General features: G+C 37.1%; 1 protein-coding gene across 1 annotated transcript; it reads left to right on the forward strand.

The window, feature by feature from the left end:
- The first annotated feature begins 270 nt into the window (after positions 1 to 270).
- On the forward strand, positions 271 to 10,783 carry LOC578620 (neurogenic locus notch homolog protein 1). Its single transcript, XM_030998197.1, has 10 exons — positions 271 to 543; positions 1,488 to 1,601; positions 2,771 to 2,887; positions 4,377 to 4,504; positions 5,187 to 5,421; positions 5,918 to 6,061; positions 6,677 to 6,799; positions 7,406 to 7,713; positions 8,275 to 8,334; positions 8,867 to 10,783. Exons 1-10 carry the CDS (start codon positions 537 to 539, stop codon positions 8,891 to 8,893), a joined length of 1,263 nt encoding a protein of 420 aa, XP_030854057.1. The 5' UTR covers positions 271 to 536; the 3' UTR covers positions 8,894 to 10,783.
- The last annotated feature ends 6,220 nt before the right edge of the window (positions 10,784 to 17,003 follow it).

The raw sequence follows: 17,003 nt of genomic DNA on the forward strand, positions 1-17,003 counted from the left end.
CTGCAACCACAACTGGGCCTACTGCAACCGCGAGTGAGCCTACTGCAAACCCGAGTGAGCCTACTGGAACCACGACTGGGCCTACTGCAACAACGCCTGGGCCTACTGCAACCACGAGTGAGCTTACTGCAACCACGAGTGAGCCTACTGCAACCACGACTGGGCCTACTGCAACCACGAGTGAGCCTACTGGAACCACGACTGGGCCTACTGCAACCACGACTGGTCCTACTGCAACCACGAGTGAGCCTACTGCAACCACGAGTGAGGCTGCTGCAACCACGAGTGGGCCAGCTGCAACCACGAGTGAGCCTACTGCGACCACGACTGGGCCTACTGCAACCACGACTGGGCCTACTGCAACCACGAGTAGGCCTGCTGCAACCACGAGTGGGCCTGCTGCAACCACGAGTGGGCCTGCTGCAACCACGAGTGGGCCTGCTGCAACCACGAGTGGCCCAGCTGCAACCACGAGTGGGCCTGCTGCAACCACGAGTGAGCCTACTGCAACCACGAGTGAGCCTTCTGCAACCCCAATGCCAGGTAATTTAGAATGATAAACAGGCGAATCCTAAAAAGTGACAAAACAAGCGTTTCTGTGTTTTTTTTTTGTTATATGAAATTCAAGTACATTTGAACTGATTTTAGGATGGTTAGGGAGGGAATCGATTGAGATAAATCTTTGATTAATCAAAAACTGAAATATGAAAGGGGAATGCAATGTCAGTCCTTTGAAAAAAGATCATGTACATACCACTTGGAGTAAAGCACACACTTCAAATATATTGTTCTGGAACGCTTGATACTTGTCACATAAATAATTTAGTTTTGAATTTCTAGGATAATTGTCAGGAATAAGTTTTTACAGTCACGTATGAAGTTGTAACCATTTAAATCTTAGACCAAATTCCTTCTTCATTGCAAGATAAAGGTTTAATGGGAAATCTTCAAAGGAGATCACTCAATCTAAACGTAATAATAGTCTGTCCATCTAGACAAATAATTCGGACAGACGTTTCTAGTATGAATACTCTTTCAAATTCATGTAACAGATAACCACATTGACAGGCAAAGTAGTCATATTTCAAACATAGTTCAAAATAATATATTAGTTTGTTTACTACAATCGGTTGTGTAGTTACTTTGCCTTCATCTAAGTTCAAGGGACTTTTTTCTCAACATTTTACCTCTGATCATAATATCTATCAAATTGAATCTATTACTCTGTCGGTAGTAAGCATATAATTACCGTTGATGAAGGGGATGGGACAAACTATCACTTCCGAGGCGATCTGGATGTAACTATCTTTCCAAAGCGAACAGTGTAACAAACTATTCTTTTCCCATTAATGATGGGCGAACTATCTTCCATCGCGTGATTTATTTTTGACCAATCCTAGCGCAAGATTCTTTGTATGTGGAATATAATTAGAAATATTTTGTATTCAATGGTTTCTTTTGCTTTTTATTTGCATTTAATTACGCAGAGATCGACCCATGTTTATCATCTCCGTGCGGAAATGGAGGCGATTGCTCGTCAAGTAATGCTGTTTATTTATGTACATGTCCAGACACTCACGAGGGAACCAATTGTGAAACAGGTTTGTCTTTACGACCCTTTAATATATATCCGTTTGAATCATCGGAACCTTGTTCTTGACTTATCATCTTTTTCATGTGTTTGTATGTTGTCGGAATACAAAATGTTGGATAATATTTCGGCACAATATCTTGTTAGAAAACCACCCCAGTAATAGGGGCACTAATAACGTGTGAGTACGCTGTTAGGACATATTACGACAGAAGAGATTGATAGATATGACCACGGTATATAAATGTGAGGTATTCCTAACTAAGAAAATATTTTGTTGTTCTGTTTTGTTTTGTTAGGAATTATTAATGCTTTCATTTTTTTTTAAATGACGTTATGATGTTCTCTTTTCCGTTTTGTTATTGTGTATTGTAATTGTTTAACCCTGCATGAGATGCATCCAATGTAATTCAAATCTCGGTCCTGGGCTTTATGTAACATCTCTGTATCTATGGTATATGTACTTTCTTGAATAAATATGAATAAACAAATTTCGGCAAAATATCTTGTTAGAAAACCACCCCAGTAATAGGGGAACTAATAACGTGTGGGTACGCTGTTAGGACATACGACATCTGACTAGTTTCTTCTGGGGCTAGTGAAATTCTCTCATTTGCTCCCAATTTGGGCGATTACAAAAAAATATCATGACATTTTCCCTGACTCGCCGGAATAAGTAAACTCATACGTCAATTTACAGATTTTCTCTGATTTCCAAGATTGCTTGGAACCTAGCTGTCTTAAGATCTCTTATTTAATTGTTGACACCGGACGTTAAAAAAAAAAAAGTTTGAATTAACTCAATGTACGAACATGGGACTTTTTTGTGAGAAGTTCACCTAATGAACGATCATGGGGAGATGAAAGAAAGGGATGGTCGAAATCCATGCGTTAGAATATTTTTATGTAATGGGAATTAAAATAATAATAATGATATTTAGTTGTTATATAGCGCTTATCACAAATGTCTCTAAGCGCTTTACAAATATACTATTATCCCGGTCATTGGATTCAGTGCTTGCCCGCACACACTGTGTGCAAAATCTCCACTCCCTGGGGAGCATTCCAGCCAGGCGTTACTTGACGCTCAAAAACTGTTTGATACCTTTAATTTTTTTTGTTGATATTCCCTTGTTACTTACTACATGTGCTTTTTCGTTTTTCGACTACCATTAACAGCCAAGACTGGCTGCAGTAGTAATACCGGATGCCCCACAAGAGAGAGCTGCAATTCCGACACTAACATGTGTGAATGTAGCGGGAATTCGGTGAGGAATGCTAACGGTGTCTGCAGAGGTAAAGTCCTACATTCATTAATTTTCCCCTCTAACAATATAATGACCTTACATCACCCAGGGCTACCAACTAGTCTTACAATATAAAATTACAGACTAGCTGGAACCGACATGTTAATTACATGCAATATGAAGTCTGAAAAAGTCTGAGTGTGGTGATCGATCGACAGTCAGTTTGGCGTCATTTCACGAAACCGTCTTAAGTACAAGTTCTTCAACATCATATTGAAAAGCGTGTTAAACGTAAAACATGCATTGAATGGGATTTCAGTGAACTTGTGATGGTTTCTAGAATTGCTGCCCTGAAAACAGGCATTCGTGCTCATCAACATTTGAATGGCCAGATGAACCCATTTTTTCAATTTTCTTTTATAGACTCGTTTATTGTAAAATGGCTATGTTCTAGCTACCATGCGTGAACAGTATGATTGTTATTGATAATTTACGTTTATTTTGATATATGAAGAAGAAAAAAGTATATATCAAATATTTATTTGAAAATCTTAATAAATATTGTCCAACTTTGTTGTTACGCTTAAGCTATGGTCACAACCCAAAATAGTAGCCTGCTCAGCAGCCGGGCGGCGTGGGGGGGGGGGGGGGGACCGCCCGGGCACCGAGCGTATTTTGGTGCCCCGCCGATCACCGGCCGGTTGCCGGGTAATTTCTTTAAAATCAGCCGGTGGCCGGTGGGAGACCGCTCGGGAATTGGTGGGTCATCAGTCGGTCACTGCCGGGAGGCCGCCCGGAGAATTAGCTCTCCGATTTCGCCCATTTTTTACCTCAAATCGACCGGCGACCGACGGGAAATTGACAGCGCACCGCCCAGGTATCGCCGGGGCTCTACAGCCTGCTCGACCTCTTCAAAATCTTTGGGCGATGCCTCAATTCCAGCGGCGACCGAGCAGGCTACAAATCGGTCGGTCGACTCTCTGAGTTATGACCATAGCTTTAGTGTTTTTCAATAAATATAAGTTGCAGTGGGTTGTTACCGCACCTTACACTTATATTACCCAATATGTTGTACACTATATTTCTTATTCGTATTAACTTTACCAGCAATCATGTATAAGCAATTTGTACATGTTGCATTTCAGAATTTGGTCTAACCTGAAAATTGGTAATACTAAATAAATATCATGCGTGCGTCTTATATTGAAAAGAGAGCATAATTATACATGTTGCATATTTCTATTTTTTCCTTCAAATTTTGTTTAATGTCCCATGCAGAAGAACAAGGTTTTCGATGAATATCGACTAATAAATTAATGTCAGAAAAAAGTATTTATCATATTCAAAATGTATTCATCTTTATACACCTTCACCTAGCGTTGAGGTATACATTAATTATATTGAAATACAAGTATTTGTAACAGGGGACTGAAATATTTCATAACGAGGCACTTAACACAGACGTATACATTAAATGCAATTACATTACCGAAATGTATTCATCTTTTCTCTCTCACTTATTCATTTATAAATTCAAGTACCCCGCCGTACTTTATCGTTGAGCATTGTGATTGTGGAATTCCAAAGCACCACAGATTTTCAAGCCATCGTCAACAATCCTACCTCAGTAGCATCTATGGACGTTAGACAGCGCCTTACTATCATCGTAAGTTACTTTCAAACATTTAAAGGGAAGGTCTAGTGTCGAGATGAAAATAATTGGGGAGCTTTCTCAATCTTTGTATGTCAGTTTGGACAAATAGCATAATACAAATGCACCCCCCTCCCAACAACGAAAGGGATAATGGTTTTTTACATGTACTCGTATTGGAAATATGAAATATGCCTAAAAATATAAGGTTTGAACCCAACTAACATGCCACATGATTATGTGGGCAGTCCAATAAGCCCATTTATGTGTTTCGGTTCCAAGTTCACAAATTACTTGGTGCTATCATGCATAATCAGCCTTTTCAAAGAAATTTTAATAAGTTTCTTTTACAATGCACTTGCTTAACCAGTAAACAAGTTTGGCCATCATCAAATGTTTGGTAATACTCTTCTTACTAGTAAGAAGGCATTTTAAATCTTTTAAAATTGATAGCCTCCTGCATTGGCTGTTTAATATGTCATATAAGAAGCTTGGTATAAATAATTATCTTATGGCAAGAAAGACAAGAAAATGCTACAAATTTATGGGTGCTCATTCTTATTTTACACCTGTATTTCTGTGCGAACGCCTTTCTTAGGTATGTTCTAAGTGCAAGACTAAACTATAGTACATCCCCTACCACATCTGAGATTTTGGTATATATTTATAACTGATCAAATTCATTTGTCATCTGCAGATATTTGCTATATACCGAACCCGATATGGACCCATCTTCATCGGCGTAGTCATCAGAGGCTTCTCTTTAGGGAGTCTCGAAGTCGACGCCGATCTCATGTTCGATGAACCCGAAAGCCCCACGACCATACAACCCCCTACCGCAGTCGAAGCAGCCCAAGAGTTTACGGAGAGTCTCGGGAATGGAAACTCTACTGGAGAATTTGTCTTGGTCCCATCAAGGACAACCGTTACTGGTGAGTAGTGCTCCTCTGACATATGCATTGACGACAAATCAGGGATTCCACGTTCCAAGAAAATGTCCTTGTTTTAAGGAAAACTAGGGAATCGTAGTAAGGATCAAGGACAAAAAAAAATTAAATTCAAGGAAACTTGAAGATAAATCACGGAAAATCAACCAAGGTTGTGTCTCTTGTACAGGCATTTCAGGAATCTATACACCAAAAAAGCATAAGAATACATAATGAAATGTCCATGCAAGGACAAGTTCCCAGTCCTGCTCCAAACACCATTACAATACTTCGATGGTTACAACTTCTCTATATGGTTATCTTTTTTGTTTTTGTTGGGGGGGGGGGGCTTGTTTTCTTTTTTTGTGTTTCTAAATCAAATAGGTCTAAATTGTTAATGTTGTTTTCCCCTTTGTTGTCTTTTCGATATAAAAAAAAGAAAGTCTCTAGAAATTTCTCAATTACGTTTGTTAAAATAACAATTATGCTTTTTTTTCTTTAGATATTGACGAGTGCTCCAGTAGCACATTGAACGACTGTAGCTCGTATGCAGAGTGCACTAACACCGAGGGTAGTTTTACATGTGCATGCCAAGAAGGGTTCATTGACACCACTCCTGCACCAGATAGCGGAAGACAATGTGAAGGTTAGTTGGATCACTTGTTAAGGATCGTTGAGATGTGACGTAGTAACCTTCCGCATGGGGGTGGGGGGGGGGGGGTAAAGAAAAAGAAAAATACCCCCTCTCTCTCTTTCTCTAACCGTCTCCTTCTTCTTGAAAGGAATTTTATCAAGAAATTCATTTCCTGGGTGAATAGTGCCTCATTCTCTCAGGGCATTTGCATTTGGATCTGCTACTCTTGAATTTTAACAGGGCAAAATAAATTTTGGTCCAAATTGAAGGGGGATGCAGCCATCCCCGCCTCATTATTTATTGTTATTTTGTGGCATTGTTTATGTCCATTAAGACTATAGGACTCCCTAATTCATATTTTCATCAAAATGATCCAATCATTTAATACCAATTATTGAGAAAAGGGGACACAATTTATTTTGTTGACAATTTAAAAAAAAAACAGAGATTTGATAAATGTACAATCTTTACTGAAGGAATGATGAAGAAATCAACTGTCGATGGGAAGGTTTGTTATAGAGCTATGTTATAATCTTGTATTTAAAGCTATCTCTATGAATATTTGCCATGGGTCTTGTATTAGCCCAGCCGTTATTAATCTCCATGCATTAACCTTTCTGTTATCAGATATGAACGAATGTAGTGATGCAAGTATATGTGCCCAATCTGCTACTTGTTCGAACTCTTTCGGCAGCTATTCATGTTCATGTCTCGCGGGCTTCACCGGCGATGGAAGAACATGCACTTCAGGTAGGTCTATCTTTTCACTTCAATATTACTTTTTCCCTTTCAAACATTTATGTAGAGGAAATGAAATAGTGTAGAGGGGATTGTCTCTCATTCAAATCAGACACAATCATATCTTCATCCCAAAATTCATTAATAGGAAAATGATTTCATATCAGAGCATCGAGTCTAAACTTCCATATGAATGAGGGGTGTGTGTGTGTGTGTGTGTGTGTGTATGTAGGGGGGGGGTACCCTTTTAAACTGGGAGCCAGACAAAAGTTTCATAGCCCTTTCAACTCAGTACGCTCTGAAATTGTTTCTGTACTAAAACAAAATACGTTATAATGATGCAACTTTCTCAATCTTAAAGTAAATCTGTCTAGATTACCCCCAAACTATACAAATGATGGGCATTTTTACAATCAGAAAACTGTTATGCAAGTCTTTTCTAACCACTTATATTGTAGCATTGAAGGTTTCTTATTTTTCAGAAAATCAGTTCACATAACACAGTTGAAGGTTTCTTATCACAACTGTAACACTTTAGTAACCTTTATATATCACTTTACATAATGCAGAGTTTTCTTAGTTTAACCAGTTTGATATTTTTTTTTACACATTACACAGTTGGGTCAGCAGGCCTCAGCGACGGAGTCCTAGCCGGCATTATCATCGGGAGTGTGGTAATCATCTTCCTCATATTCTTCCTCTTCGTGGCATTGTTCATCAGAATGCGTCAGATGATGTCTCATGACAGAAGATTAGGGAGGTCAATCAGTCGACTTGCGCCACTGGACAGAGAGAGAGAAGCCATGCCGTTTGGAAACGGCAACGGCTATTACGGAGACGGTTATCCGATGGCCGACTACCCGTCCAACATGGAACTCGGCCACATGCGTAAGCCTGGCTACTCCAATGGTGTATACACCACAGAGGTAAGAAATCCATTTGAATTTCTGTGAATATAGACCTGTTTACTAATTTTATGCATACTTTTTGAAAAAAATTGATGTTGATGACTGAAAAGCTTGCCAGAGAGTTATGGGCGTAAATCTGTCATTGATACCTATTGTTCAGGGGGGGGGGTGATCTATTCATTCATCCCCCCTGAACAATAGGTATTACGTAAGGATTGACGCCCATGCAGAGAGTTGACCGACACAGCAACAACTTATGTATGCAAAGTGAATTCCTTCCATAGAGATGCCATTTTGTAAAGACTAGCAGATGAATCAAATTGTTAGATTTGGGGTTGAATCAGGCTTGAAATGAAGCTTGGGGGAGAAAAATTAAAAATTAAATGTTCACTGTAATGTGCAGACTAATACAAGCAATTGAATCAAGTTACCAGGGTGATAATAATGAAAATAGTGTAAGTGCTTTGGTCAGTCAATGCCATGGTAGGGGAACAGGTATTAATATTATCATTATTGTTTATTATTATTAATATTATCATTCTTGTTTATTATCATTGTGGCTCTTTTTTCTCATTTTAGACAACTTATAATGAAGGGTTTGTTCGACCTTATATGGCACCATCAGGGAAGATTGAATCGGTAAGTCATAATCTATTTCCTATCTTTTGAATTAAAGTGTACAAATATAGCTAGGATGTATAAAGTCAACCTCAAAAACTTAACCTTACATTCTATGGGTTAACGATTTATTCAGTACTATGGAGAAAATAAAGGATTACATAAAAACATGACTTACAGAACAAATAAGAAGAGAAAAATACAAACTTAATAGACTCTAAAAGAAAGTAGACTGGTGATAGTTTGAATGAAATTGGACAAGAAATCACAAAGAAAGATTTTTGTTTTGAAAGTTATAATCACTATCCGTATAGGCACTTCAAATTGGCTGAATCAGTTATGCCAAAAATAATGAATGCAATGAAAGCAATCTCACATTGGCTTTGATTATGCTTTATATATTTTCTCTATCATGGAAAGCTTTAATTAAGCTCCTCTCTCTCTCTCTCCCTCTCTCTGTCTCTCCCTCTCTCTCTCTCTCTCTCTCGCTCTCACTCTCTTTCTCTCCACCCTCTCTCCACATCTCTCTCTCTTCATTTTACATCATTTATAGGTACCGGTACACGACCAATACTACTGATGTCGTCAATAGCTCTGACACAACATTAAATACATGGACAGAAATCAAAGTTGCTGAATAGGACTCGTCCAAAAAATACAAAATAAAGAATTCTGTCATTGCCTGTTTTTATAGACTGAATTTGAAATCAAATTCATAGAGATGATTTCGTGATAAAATGTTCTTGAACATGCATCAAGTAAAGCGCTTCTATCAAGAGGAAAAGACGCTATATAAATTATATACTACTGTTACTGAATTATGCGTAAGGAAATTGGGTGCTGTATTTTACATGTACTTATTATTAGTATATTTGGAATATAGAATAATATCTATGCTACAAAAAAATTGTATCTCTCATATCATTTATTTGAGCAATAGTTTCCTTGTACATAGCTCCCACCTATCATTGTTTGTTGAGAGCCAAAGGGTGTTAACACCTACACTCTCAACTATCATATATCATGTATCAAAACTCCTACATTTTTACACAGCGTCCTCTTGAACAGATGAAATGGTTTTATCACATATTATGTGTGAATGTACAGTATATATTATGTGGAGCAAAATTGTCCAGAATTGTATATATTTACTCAACACATCAAGTATTACAAAGTCATTGTACTGGACTGTTTCCGGCACTAACGTCCTGTGGCAAAACATTAATTTGCCACTGTCCACCCAATTGTTCAATGGTTCAGATTGGCATTGTGTGCTTGTGGAGCATATGAACCATCATGTTCGAATTATCAATTGAATTTATGACTGGTGTTATAAGAATTACAATGTAGCGTGCTCCGATAGCAAAATAGTATTAAGCGCTTTACAAATGTGTGACTATCATTTATCATTTGATGTATATATTATATACGTATATTACTGGAAGTGGGTGCTATAATTGTAATCTGTACATATTGTCATAAAAGGTAATGGTCGATCTATATTTTTTTTGTTTATGTATTGATTGATTGCTTTTTTTATATGTGTATATATATATATATTTCTTTGTTTATTTATTTTTTTTATTTTTTATTTTTTATTTTTGTTGGGGTGGAGGGGTATGTCATGGTAGAGATGGGTGTTGGAAGATATATTTTGGGTGAATATGCTTTATTAGAAGTGGGAGCTATAGTCAGTAGACAGGAACTGAATTACACTGAAACATTGTTATATCAGGGTTAAAAACGAGTAGAATATAAAAAAGCGGACACCAGCAAAATGACAATGATGTCATGACAATTTGTTAAAAACAGTGTTATTAATTAACAAGGTTGCACTGTATCCTCACAATAACTTGAAGTGAAAAAATTGATCTGGTAAGGATATATGAACAAAAGAACTGGTTGCTATTTATGGTGTAGGGATTTATATTATGTGGATGAAGTTTCCAAGAAGTACATGCCATGACCTTTGATGTACTATCCTCACAATCTTATCAGATGCAATTGGAATATATGAGTATACCATGGGCGTCAATCCTCACGTAATACCTTTTGTTCAGGGGGGGGGGGTGAATGAATAGATCATCCCCCCTGAACAATGGGTATCAATTGCAGATTTACGCCCATGTATATTACCATAAGTGAGTGCGATATGTTTGTATTTTATATTATACATGTATAAGTTTTAAATATCTATTTGGGGGTTTAGGTAATAGAACAGGGTACCGTTTACTTTCTGATGAAGGGGCTTATAACATTTATATACACATTGAAACAGATAAGGCACCCATACTAGTTAGAAGTTGTTATTTTACTTTTCAATATTCGATGAATGTCTAGATGTAATTTACTAGTTTATGTGTAAATTTAAAAGATTGGTTTCCACTTTCTTAGGATAAAACTTATTCAAAGGCTAAATTACTAATACTTGGTCAAGTATTTCGAGGAATAAAGTTATGATATGAAAATACTTTGCTGTTTGTTGTTTGTATGCATGTCGGTAAATTGTGACATTGTTCTCTTAACACTTCGGTTGCTTTCTTCGTCTCTTTACACGGTCGCTCATTTAGCACACATGCAATTTTGCACAAAACAACCATTCCCCCACCCTTCCACTCTCTTCAGCCTATCTCTTTCTCTATCTCATCCCCTTATCCCATCCCCAACCATTCTCCACTTTCTTTCCCCACCTCCCTCAGCTCATTCTTCCGCCGGTAGAATGAAAGGGATTGATTGGTGCTTTGCTAAATTGAAGATTTATGTTCTTGATTAGCTACATTATAACCCTGTTAACATGGGTTTAATTAATCTTCACTGGAAACAGTTAAACAGTCTTGAAGCCCGTGGTATACGTATTTTTGTAGCATATAGAGAGAATTAAGGCGAATTGGCCGAGTCGGTAAAGCACTAGCGGTTCTAGAGAGGTTTTTCGGGTCCCCAAATTTCTTCAAGTCCCCCCAAATAAAAAAAAGTTGAAAAGAATTTTCGCGAAGCACATTTAGAAAGGGAAAAAAAGAACCACCAAGACCCCCAACCCCCCCCCCCTTCTGACCCCTAGTAGGAGAAAACCCCAAGAGAGTAAAAAAAGAAGAACCGTGATGTGTGAAGCATTTGTGATGTATGTAACTCTTTGGTAGCATAACTAGGAGCATTCAAAATCAGATGCCGATTGCTTCGACTTTTCTTCAGTCATTCAATTCATAAAAGGGCAAGCATGTTTTAGATAATTGCATTAGATTTAAAATGCAGTGTCCACATGTGCTTTACTCATTCTCTATCAAATCACGTTCATGATCACTTCATACTTACTAGCTGCCAAAGATCTGATATGAACATGATGAAAATGAAATAAAAGATGTACAAATCCTATTCTTAATAAAGATCTTGATCCTAAAGGATGCAAAGATCACGATTCTATGTATTATTTTGAACTATTATTTTGTAACACTGGGACGGACCCTGCTCACATCAAATTTCAATAAGGATAATATAGGTTTTCCCGCTGAATTGCATACTTTATCACTCTAATCAATTAAAGTGCATTCAAATTCACGCATTGTCGTCTTACGATCAATATCAGTATTTCAAGTGATCAATATGATCAATTTAAAATTAGATTTTGGTTTCATCAAAAATATACCAAATAAAGAATCACATTGTATCATATAAAAATGCATTAAAACCGTAAATTTAAATATTTAGTAATACCATCACAAAAAACATGATTGTAAATTATAAAATGGTATATTAATATAAATAATACATTATAATGATATCGATTAAAATTGAAAATTGATATCATGGTGATTATCACTTTGTCAGTAAATTGAGAAAGAAAAAAGAAAGATAGAGTGAAATAGAGTAAGAGGGGAGAGGGAAAGGAGAAAGAGAGATACAATTTGAAAGAGAGTGAGAAGGTAAAAAAGACACGAGAAAGATGAGAGGTGAGAGAAAGAGAGAAAAAAGGAAAGAGACTTCAATTCATGACAAAACAATGTAAAGCAACGGAACAAGAATTGAGTTGATTCAGCCTTATCAAGCATGGTAAAAATTAAAAAATGCACATAATACGAAAAAAGTAAAAATGAAACATTTAAGACCCACTGCACTACTTATAGCTACTTGCTCCCTCTATATAGCAAACAATTCCTAATCGGTGCATGTTGGTCCCCCATCATGATCCCCCTTTTCTTATGTTAATTGAGAGCTGGTATGATGAGATAACCACCTGTCAGTGACCTTGCAGAAAGGTCTAATCCCCCTGGTCAAACTAGTGCAGACGGGCTTTAATACGAATTCCATTATGGTATTGTTATTATAATACAGTGCATCCCAGAAAAAACGAAACCGAGAATTATCGATGTTTTATCATAACTTAATCACAATTATAATTAACCCATTGTCTACTGGAACCGGGTTGTCCCTGTGTTAAGTCTATAGGAATGAGAAGATCCAGTTTTCAACAGGTTAATAAATGACACATATTTGTAAAGCTTAGAGCCTCCTCTTTCATTTGATGCAGCTCATATTTCACGCATAAGTGATTAAAATCGATTCGAAGAGAGGAAACCAAAAAGTCATTTGGCGGACGGTATCTGAATTCCAAAGAGAAAATTACATTTCTAGAACGTTCAGTTTCTGCCCTTTCATATGACACCTCAATCAGGGCAAATGAGCACGGAATAACAACGTTCTGTTTGTTTAAAGCGATGCTTGCATTTCCATAATTTGAATAAACGAATTCGTTTTCGCTGGATGCCTGCCGTAGCAACAGAGTTGACAAGAGACTTAACTCCGCTTTGTTGACGATCAGGCATGCATCAAGTCTTTCGTCTTCTTTGACGAATTCCCCGGGTGTTGGACAGTGTATGCTTTTGAATATGAACCCACGTCCGTAAGAGGCGGAGACTAGAGGGAATAATGACTCATTCCCCCATCGAAATGATTGAAACTATTTTATATTATTGGGCAGATGCCCGTGGGTTATCAGAAGCATACGCTGTCATTTCGTAGACACTCCTAAGCTTCAAAGACAACTATCCAACCTGGGTTTTTAAATGGGTCCCATGGGACCCCCTTGACCTTGCCACACCACACTATCTACGGGATCTTTATCACCACGATGGTGAGGTGTGGACTTCAAGGTATATTCAAGGTATATTCAAGGTATATTCAAAAACTCAATGGAATATGCATTTAGTTCAATATACGATATTGTTTTTTTAAAGCACCAATGATTTTCTCTATTTCAAAGCAAAGATCTCCATCAAAAGAAAACAAAAATGAAAGAAAAGAATATTCAAGCAGCGAGGTTGTTGTATTAGGAGGCGCGATAGCTCAGTCAGTAGAGCAATGGTCTCGTACTCCGGTGACCCGGGTTCGAAACCAAGGCGATGCGCTAGTGCCCTTTGGTAAGGCATTAATCCTCATTACCAGGTCCCTCGGAGAGGACCTAAAGACATCGGCCGTCTGGTTGCTTACTTACAAGCATTTATGCTTTCTTAGCAGTCAGGTAAAATAACCAACACCACAACGTATTAATTTATATCGAGAACTCGGACACATCAGTAACACACATCCTGTAAGATGGACAAGCAAAGAGTATCTTTATTAGTAGTAACCAGTAACTGACACATTACACATAACTGACACATAATAATGCTGATAATCATGGAGATCATGCATTCCCCTTTACGTGTCAGTTTATCAAAGAGTAAATTTGCCCTTTAAAACCAACTGCCACAGTACAATGTAGCTGAAACTCTCAACATTAACACAGGTAAATACCTGACCCAAATACTTAAACAAATAAGTAACAGTCAATATAAAACTCATTTAAAGCAACTAATTCACAAAGTTGGATAAACCAACACACCAAGCTAGGTTTAATGACCTTGACCTCTATATCACTACTTAATTCCTGTTCAATATTAACTATACTTTTAACTTTTACATTGTAATTAAAGACAAAGGACAATGCAAATATCCTAGTAACATAAACTTAAATAGGGCTATCCTGGTTCCCCCTTTTCAAAGTAAGCACATATTACAGGATGAATAATGAAACTAACAATATCATAACAATGGAACAAAGACAAAATATCTCTGCTTTTAAATATTAAAATATCCCAAGACCAGAGACATTGATAAATCCTGGAAACTATAAATCTCTTTTGATCTGCATCAAATACAACTTTCATCAACCAATCCAATCCAAATATTTATCTTTCATACTTTTCTTGCTTCCAAACAAACTCCAAATAATCTCATGGTCTAACCCTAAACTCTGCCCTTACTCTTATCATTCCGTATCAATTTAACATGCACAAATATTCTTTCATAGTAATCTGCAAAATGAGAAATAAGGTTTGCAATGATAGAGGGCGCTAGAAAACCCCTAATGGCTAAATAGTCAAAGTTCAATCATCACTGTTAGACGTGACATAATATCCTTTTTAATAGAAACCAAAATACAAACAACATGCAATACTTTGAAACACTCAACTTCTATCATAGGCACTTCTTTTCTATGCTCCCTATATTTCTCACTGACCTCGTTCCTGAACCAAGACGTATACTCGTCACACAAATTAGAGCGTAACCCTGGTCCTGGTCCTGGGACCAGGTAAACATTAGCGCGCACGCACTACACCCAATTTTGGTACCGCATTAATTCAATGAGCATGAAATGCTACAATGTAAATGCATATAACAAATCATATTGCTAATCTAAATCATCACTCATGTTAACATTAAATCCTTGCTTTCGATATAATCATATCATCCCGCATGATACATCAAAATAATCACTGAAATCGTTCTGACATAATGCAAATAATTTTGTAGGTCTAGACCTACATAACAATATTTAGCCTAACAATATCAATAGGTCTACTTATTAGATCTAGATCTAAAGTTAGATCTAGATCTACTAATCATAAATGTGGCTCAATTTTGGTCAACTCACCTGTAAGACTAATAATGCAAATAATTATGTAGGTCTAGACCTACATAACAAATATTTAGCGTAACAATATCAATACTTATTACTAATCATAAAAATGGATCAAGTTTGGTCAACTCACCTGTAAGACTATAAGAGGGACAAGCAAATAGTCGCTACCGGCTTGTCTCAGCAATCCGCCCTCTACAGGTTACAGGTTGATTTCCTAACCCCTTACATGACATTCAGCCTTTTCACACAGGGATAAAATCATCGTATCGATCTAGAGCTGATTAGTTTAAAGCTGTTTTACTATACAGCTTTAAAGAAAAATGTCTCTTTGTGAAGGTCGTTTATACGATGTTTGGACAGAGTACGCCGGTCAAAGCAGGCTGCAGAGGCTTATGCCGAAAGGGTGGTTAGCGTCGCGTTGACTTGAACGCGACCATTCGTCCAAAGCCCCCCCCCCCCCGGTTTGGCCGAAAGGGTGCGTTGACTAGTCTTCCACATCAGTCGTTTATAATAGAATTTACGGAATAGTAAATTAAGTTGTTTAAATTCAAATAATCAAGATAGAAACAGATTAAAAATTAAATAAAACTAGTTTTACGTAGTCTTGCAGATCAGGCGTTTATAAGAATAACATCAATTAATGAATTCAATAAATATTTTTAAAAGGCCAAATAAAAATGAAATCCATTTCTTTCTATGTATAGAATTCTTTTTTGATGTAAACTAGTCATGCTTAACAGTCTTTACAAATGAAATAAGAAATAAATAAATAAATAAATAACGGAGTAGGCCTACCACCTTTATGCACCCTTTCGGGATAAGCGGGCGGGGGGGGGGGGGTGGGCTTTTTGAATTCCATACATAGAAAGAAATGGATATTATTTTTCGTTATTTTAATAAATAAACGACTGATATGCAAGACTAGGTAAACACTTTTATTAGACATTTTAGATATCATAGTAAATTATTTGATTGTGTTTCTTGTTATCATGGGTGTCGATCCGGGGGGATGGGGGGATATATCCCCCCCCCCCAATATGTTTTAGGTGGGGGGGATGGCCTGTACAATCATTCCCCCCCCCCCCCCCCAATAATTCACCCTCAAAAAAAAAAAAAAAAAAAAGAGAACAATTAATGATGAGAACCCGATGAGAGTAGTTAATGGTTATTACTCGCAAGATGGGCATCAATATACACATTTTGCTATCTCATTTTCAAAATACATACATATATACGAAGTAAGTGAGACAACTGTATATGAGATAAGAATAAATTGAATTCTCGCTCATACGGCTTCATCAGGAATTGATGAATTTATTCAATTTGTTCAATCAACAGCATCATAGAAATGCAGTGCGCCAAATGCAAAGACGCAACGTTAAAAAGCAACGAGCTAAATGTTAAACGCGAAGCGCAAAAGTAGCAATCTGCAATGCACATCAGACAATCCTGGACAGTATGAACTCTGTGACAAATTCGTGATGAGATCAAAGACAAGGAGAAAGATTTTCGGACATTAGTATGACTTATAAGATAGTTCACTAGTGTTATGTTGTTTCCCTCCACCCTTTTAAAAATTCACGTCATTGTATCTTTATTTGTTTGTTTTTTCACTCATTTTGTTTCCTGATATTTCCTAAAACATTTTTCATTTTTGGAGAAAGATTATTATGTCACAACAAATTTTTGTTTGATTGAAAAGCTGATGTAGGCCTATGTCACTAGCGTACCGGTG

Source organism: Strongylocentrotus purpuratus, unplaced genomic scaffold, assembly GCF_000002235.5.
Source record: "Strongylocentrotus purpuratus isolate Spur 01 unplaced genomic scaffold, Spur_5.0 spur5_scaffold_4, whole genome shotgun sequence".
NCBI lineage: Eukaryota > Metazoa > Echinodermata > Echinoidea > Camarodonta > Strongylocentrotidae > Strongylocentrotus > Strongylocentrotus purpuratus.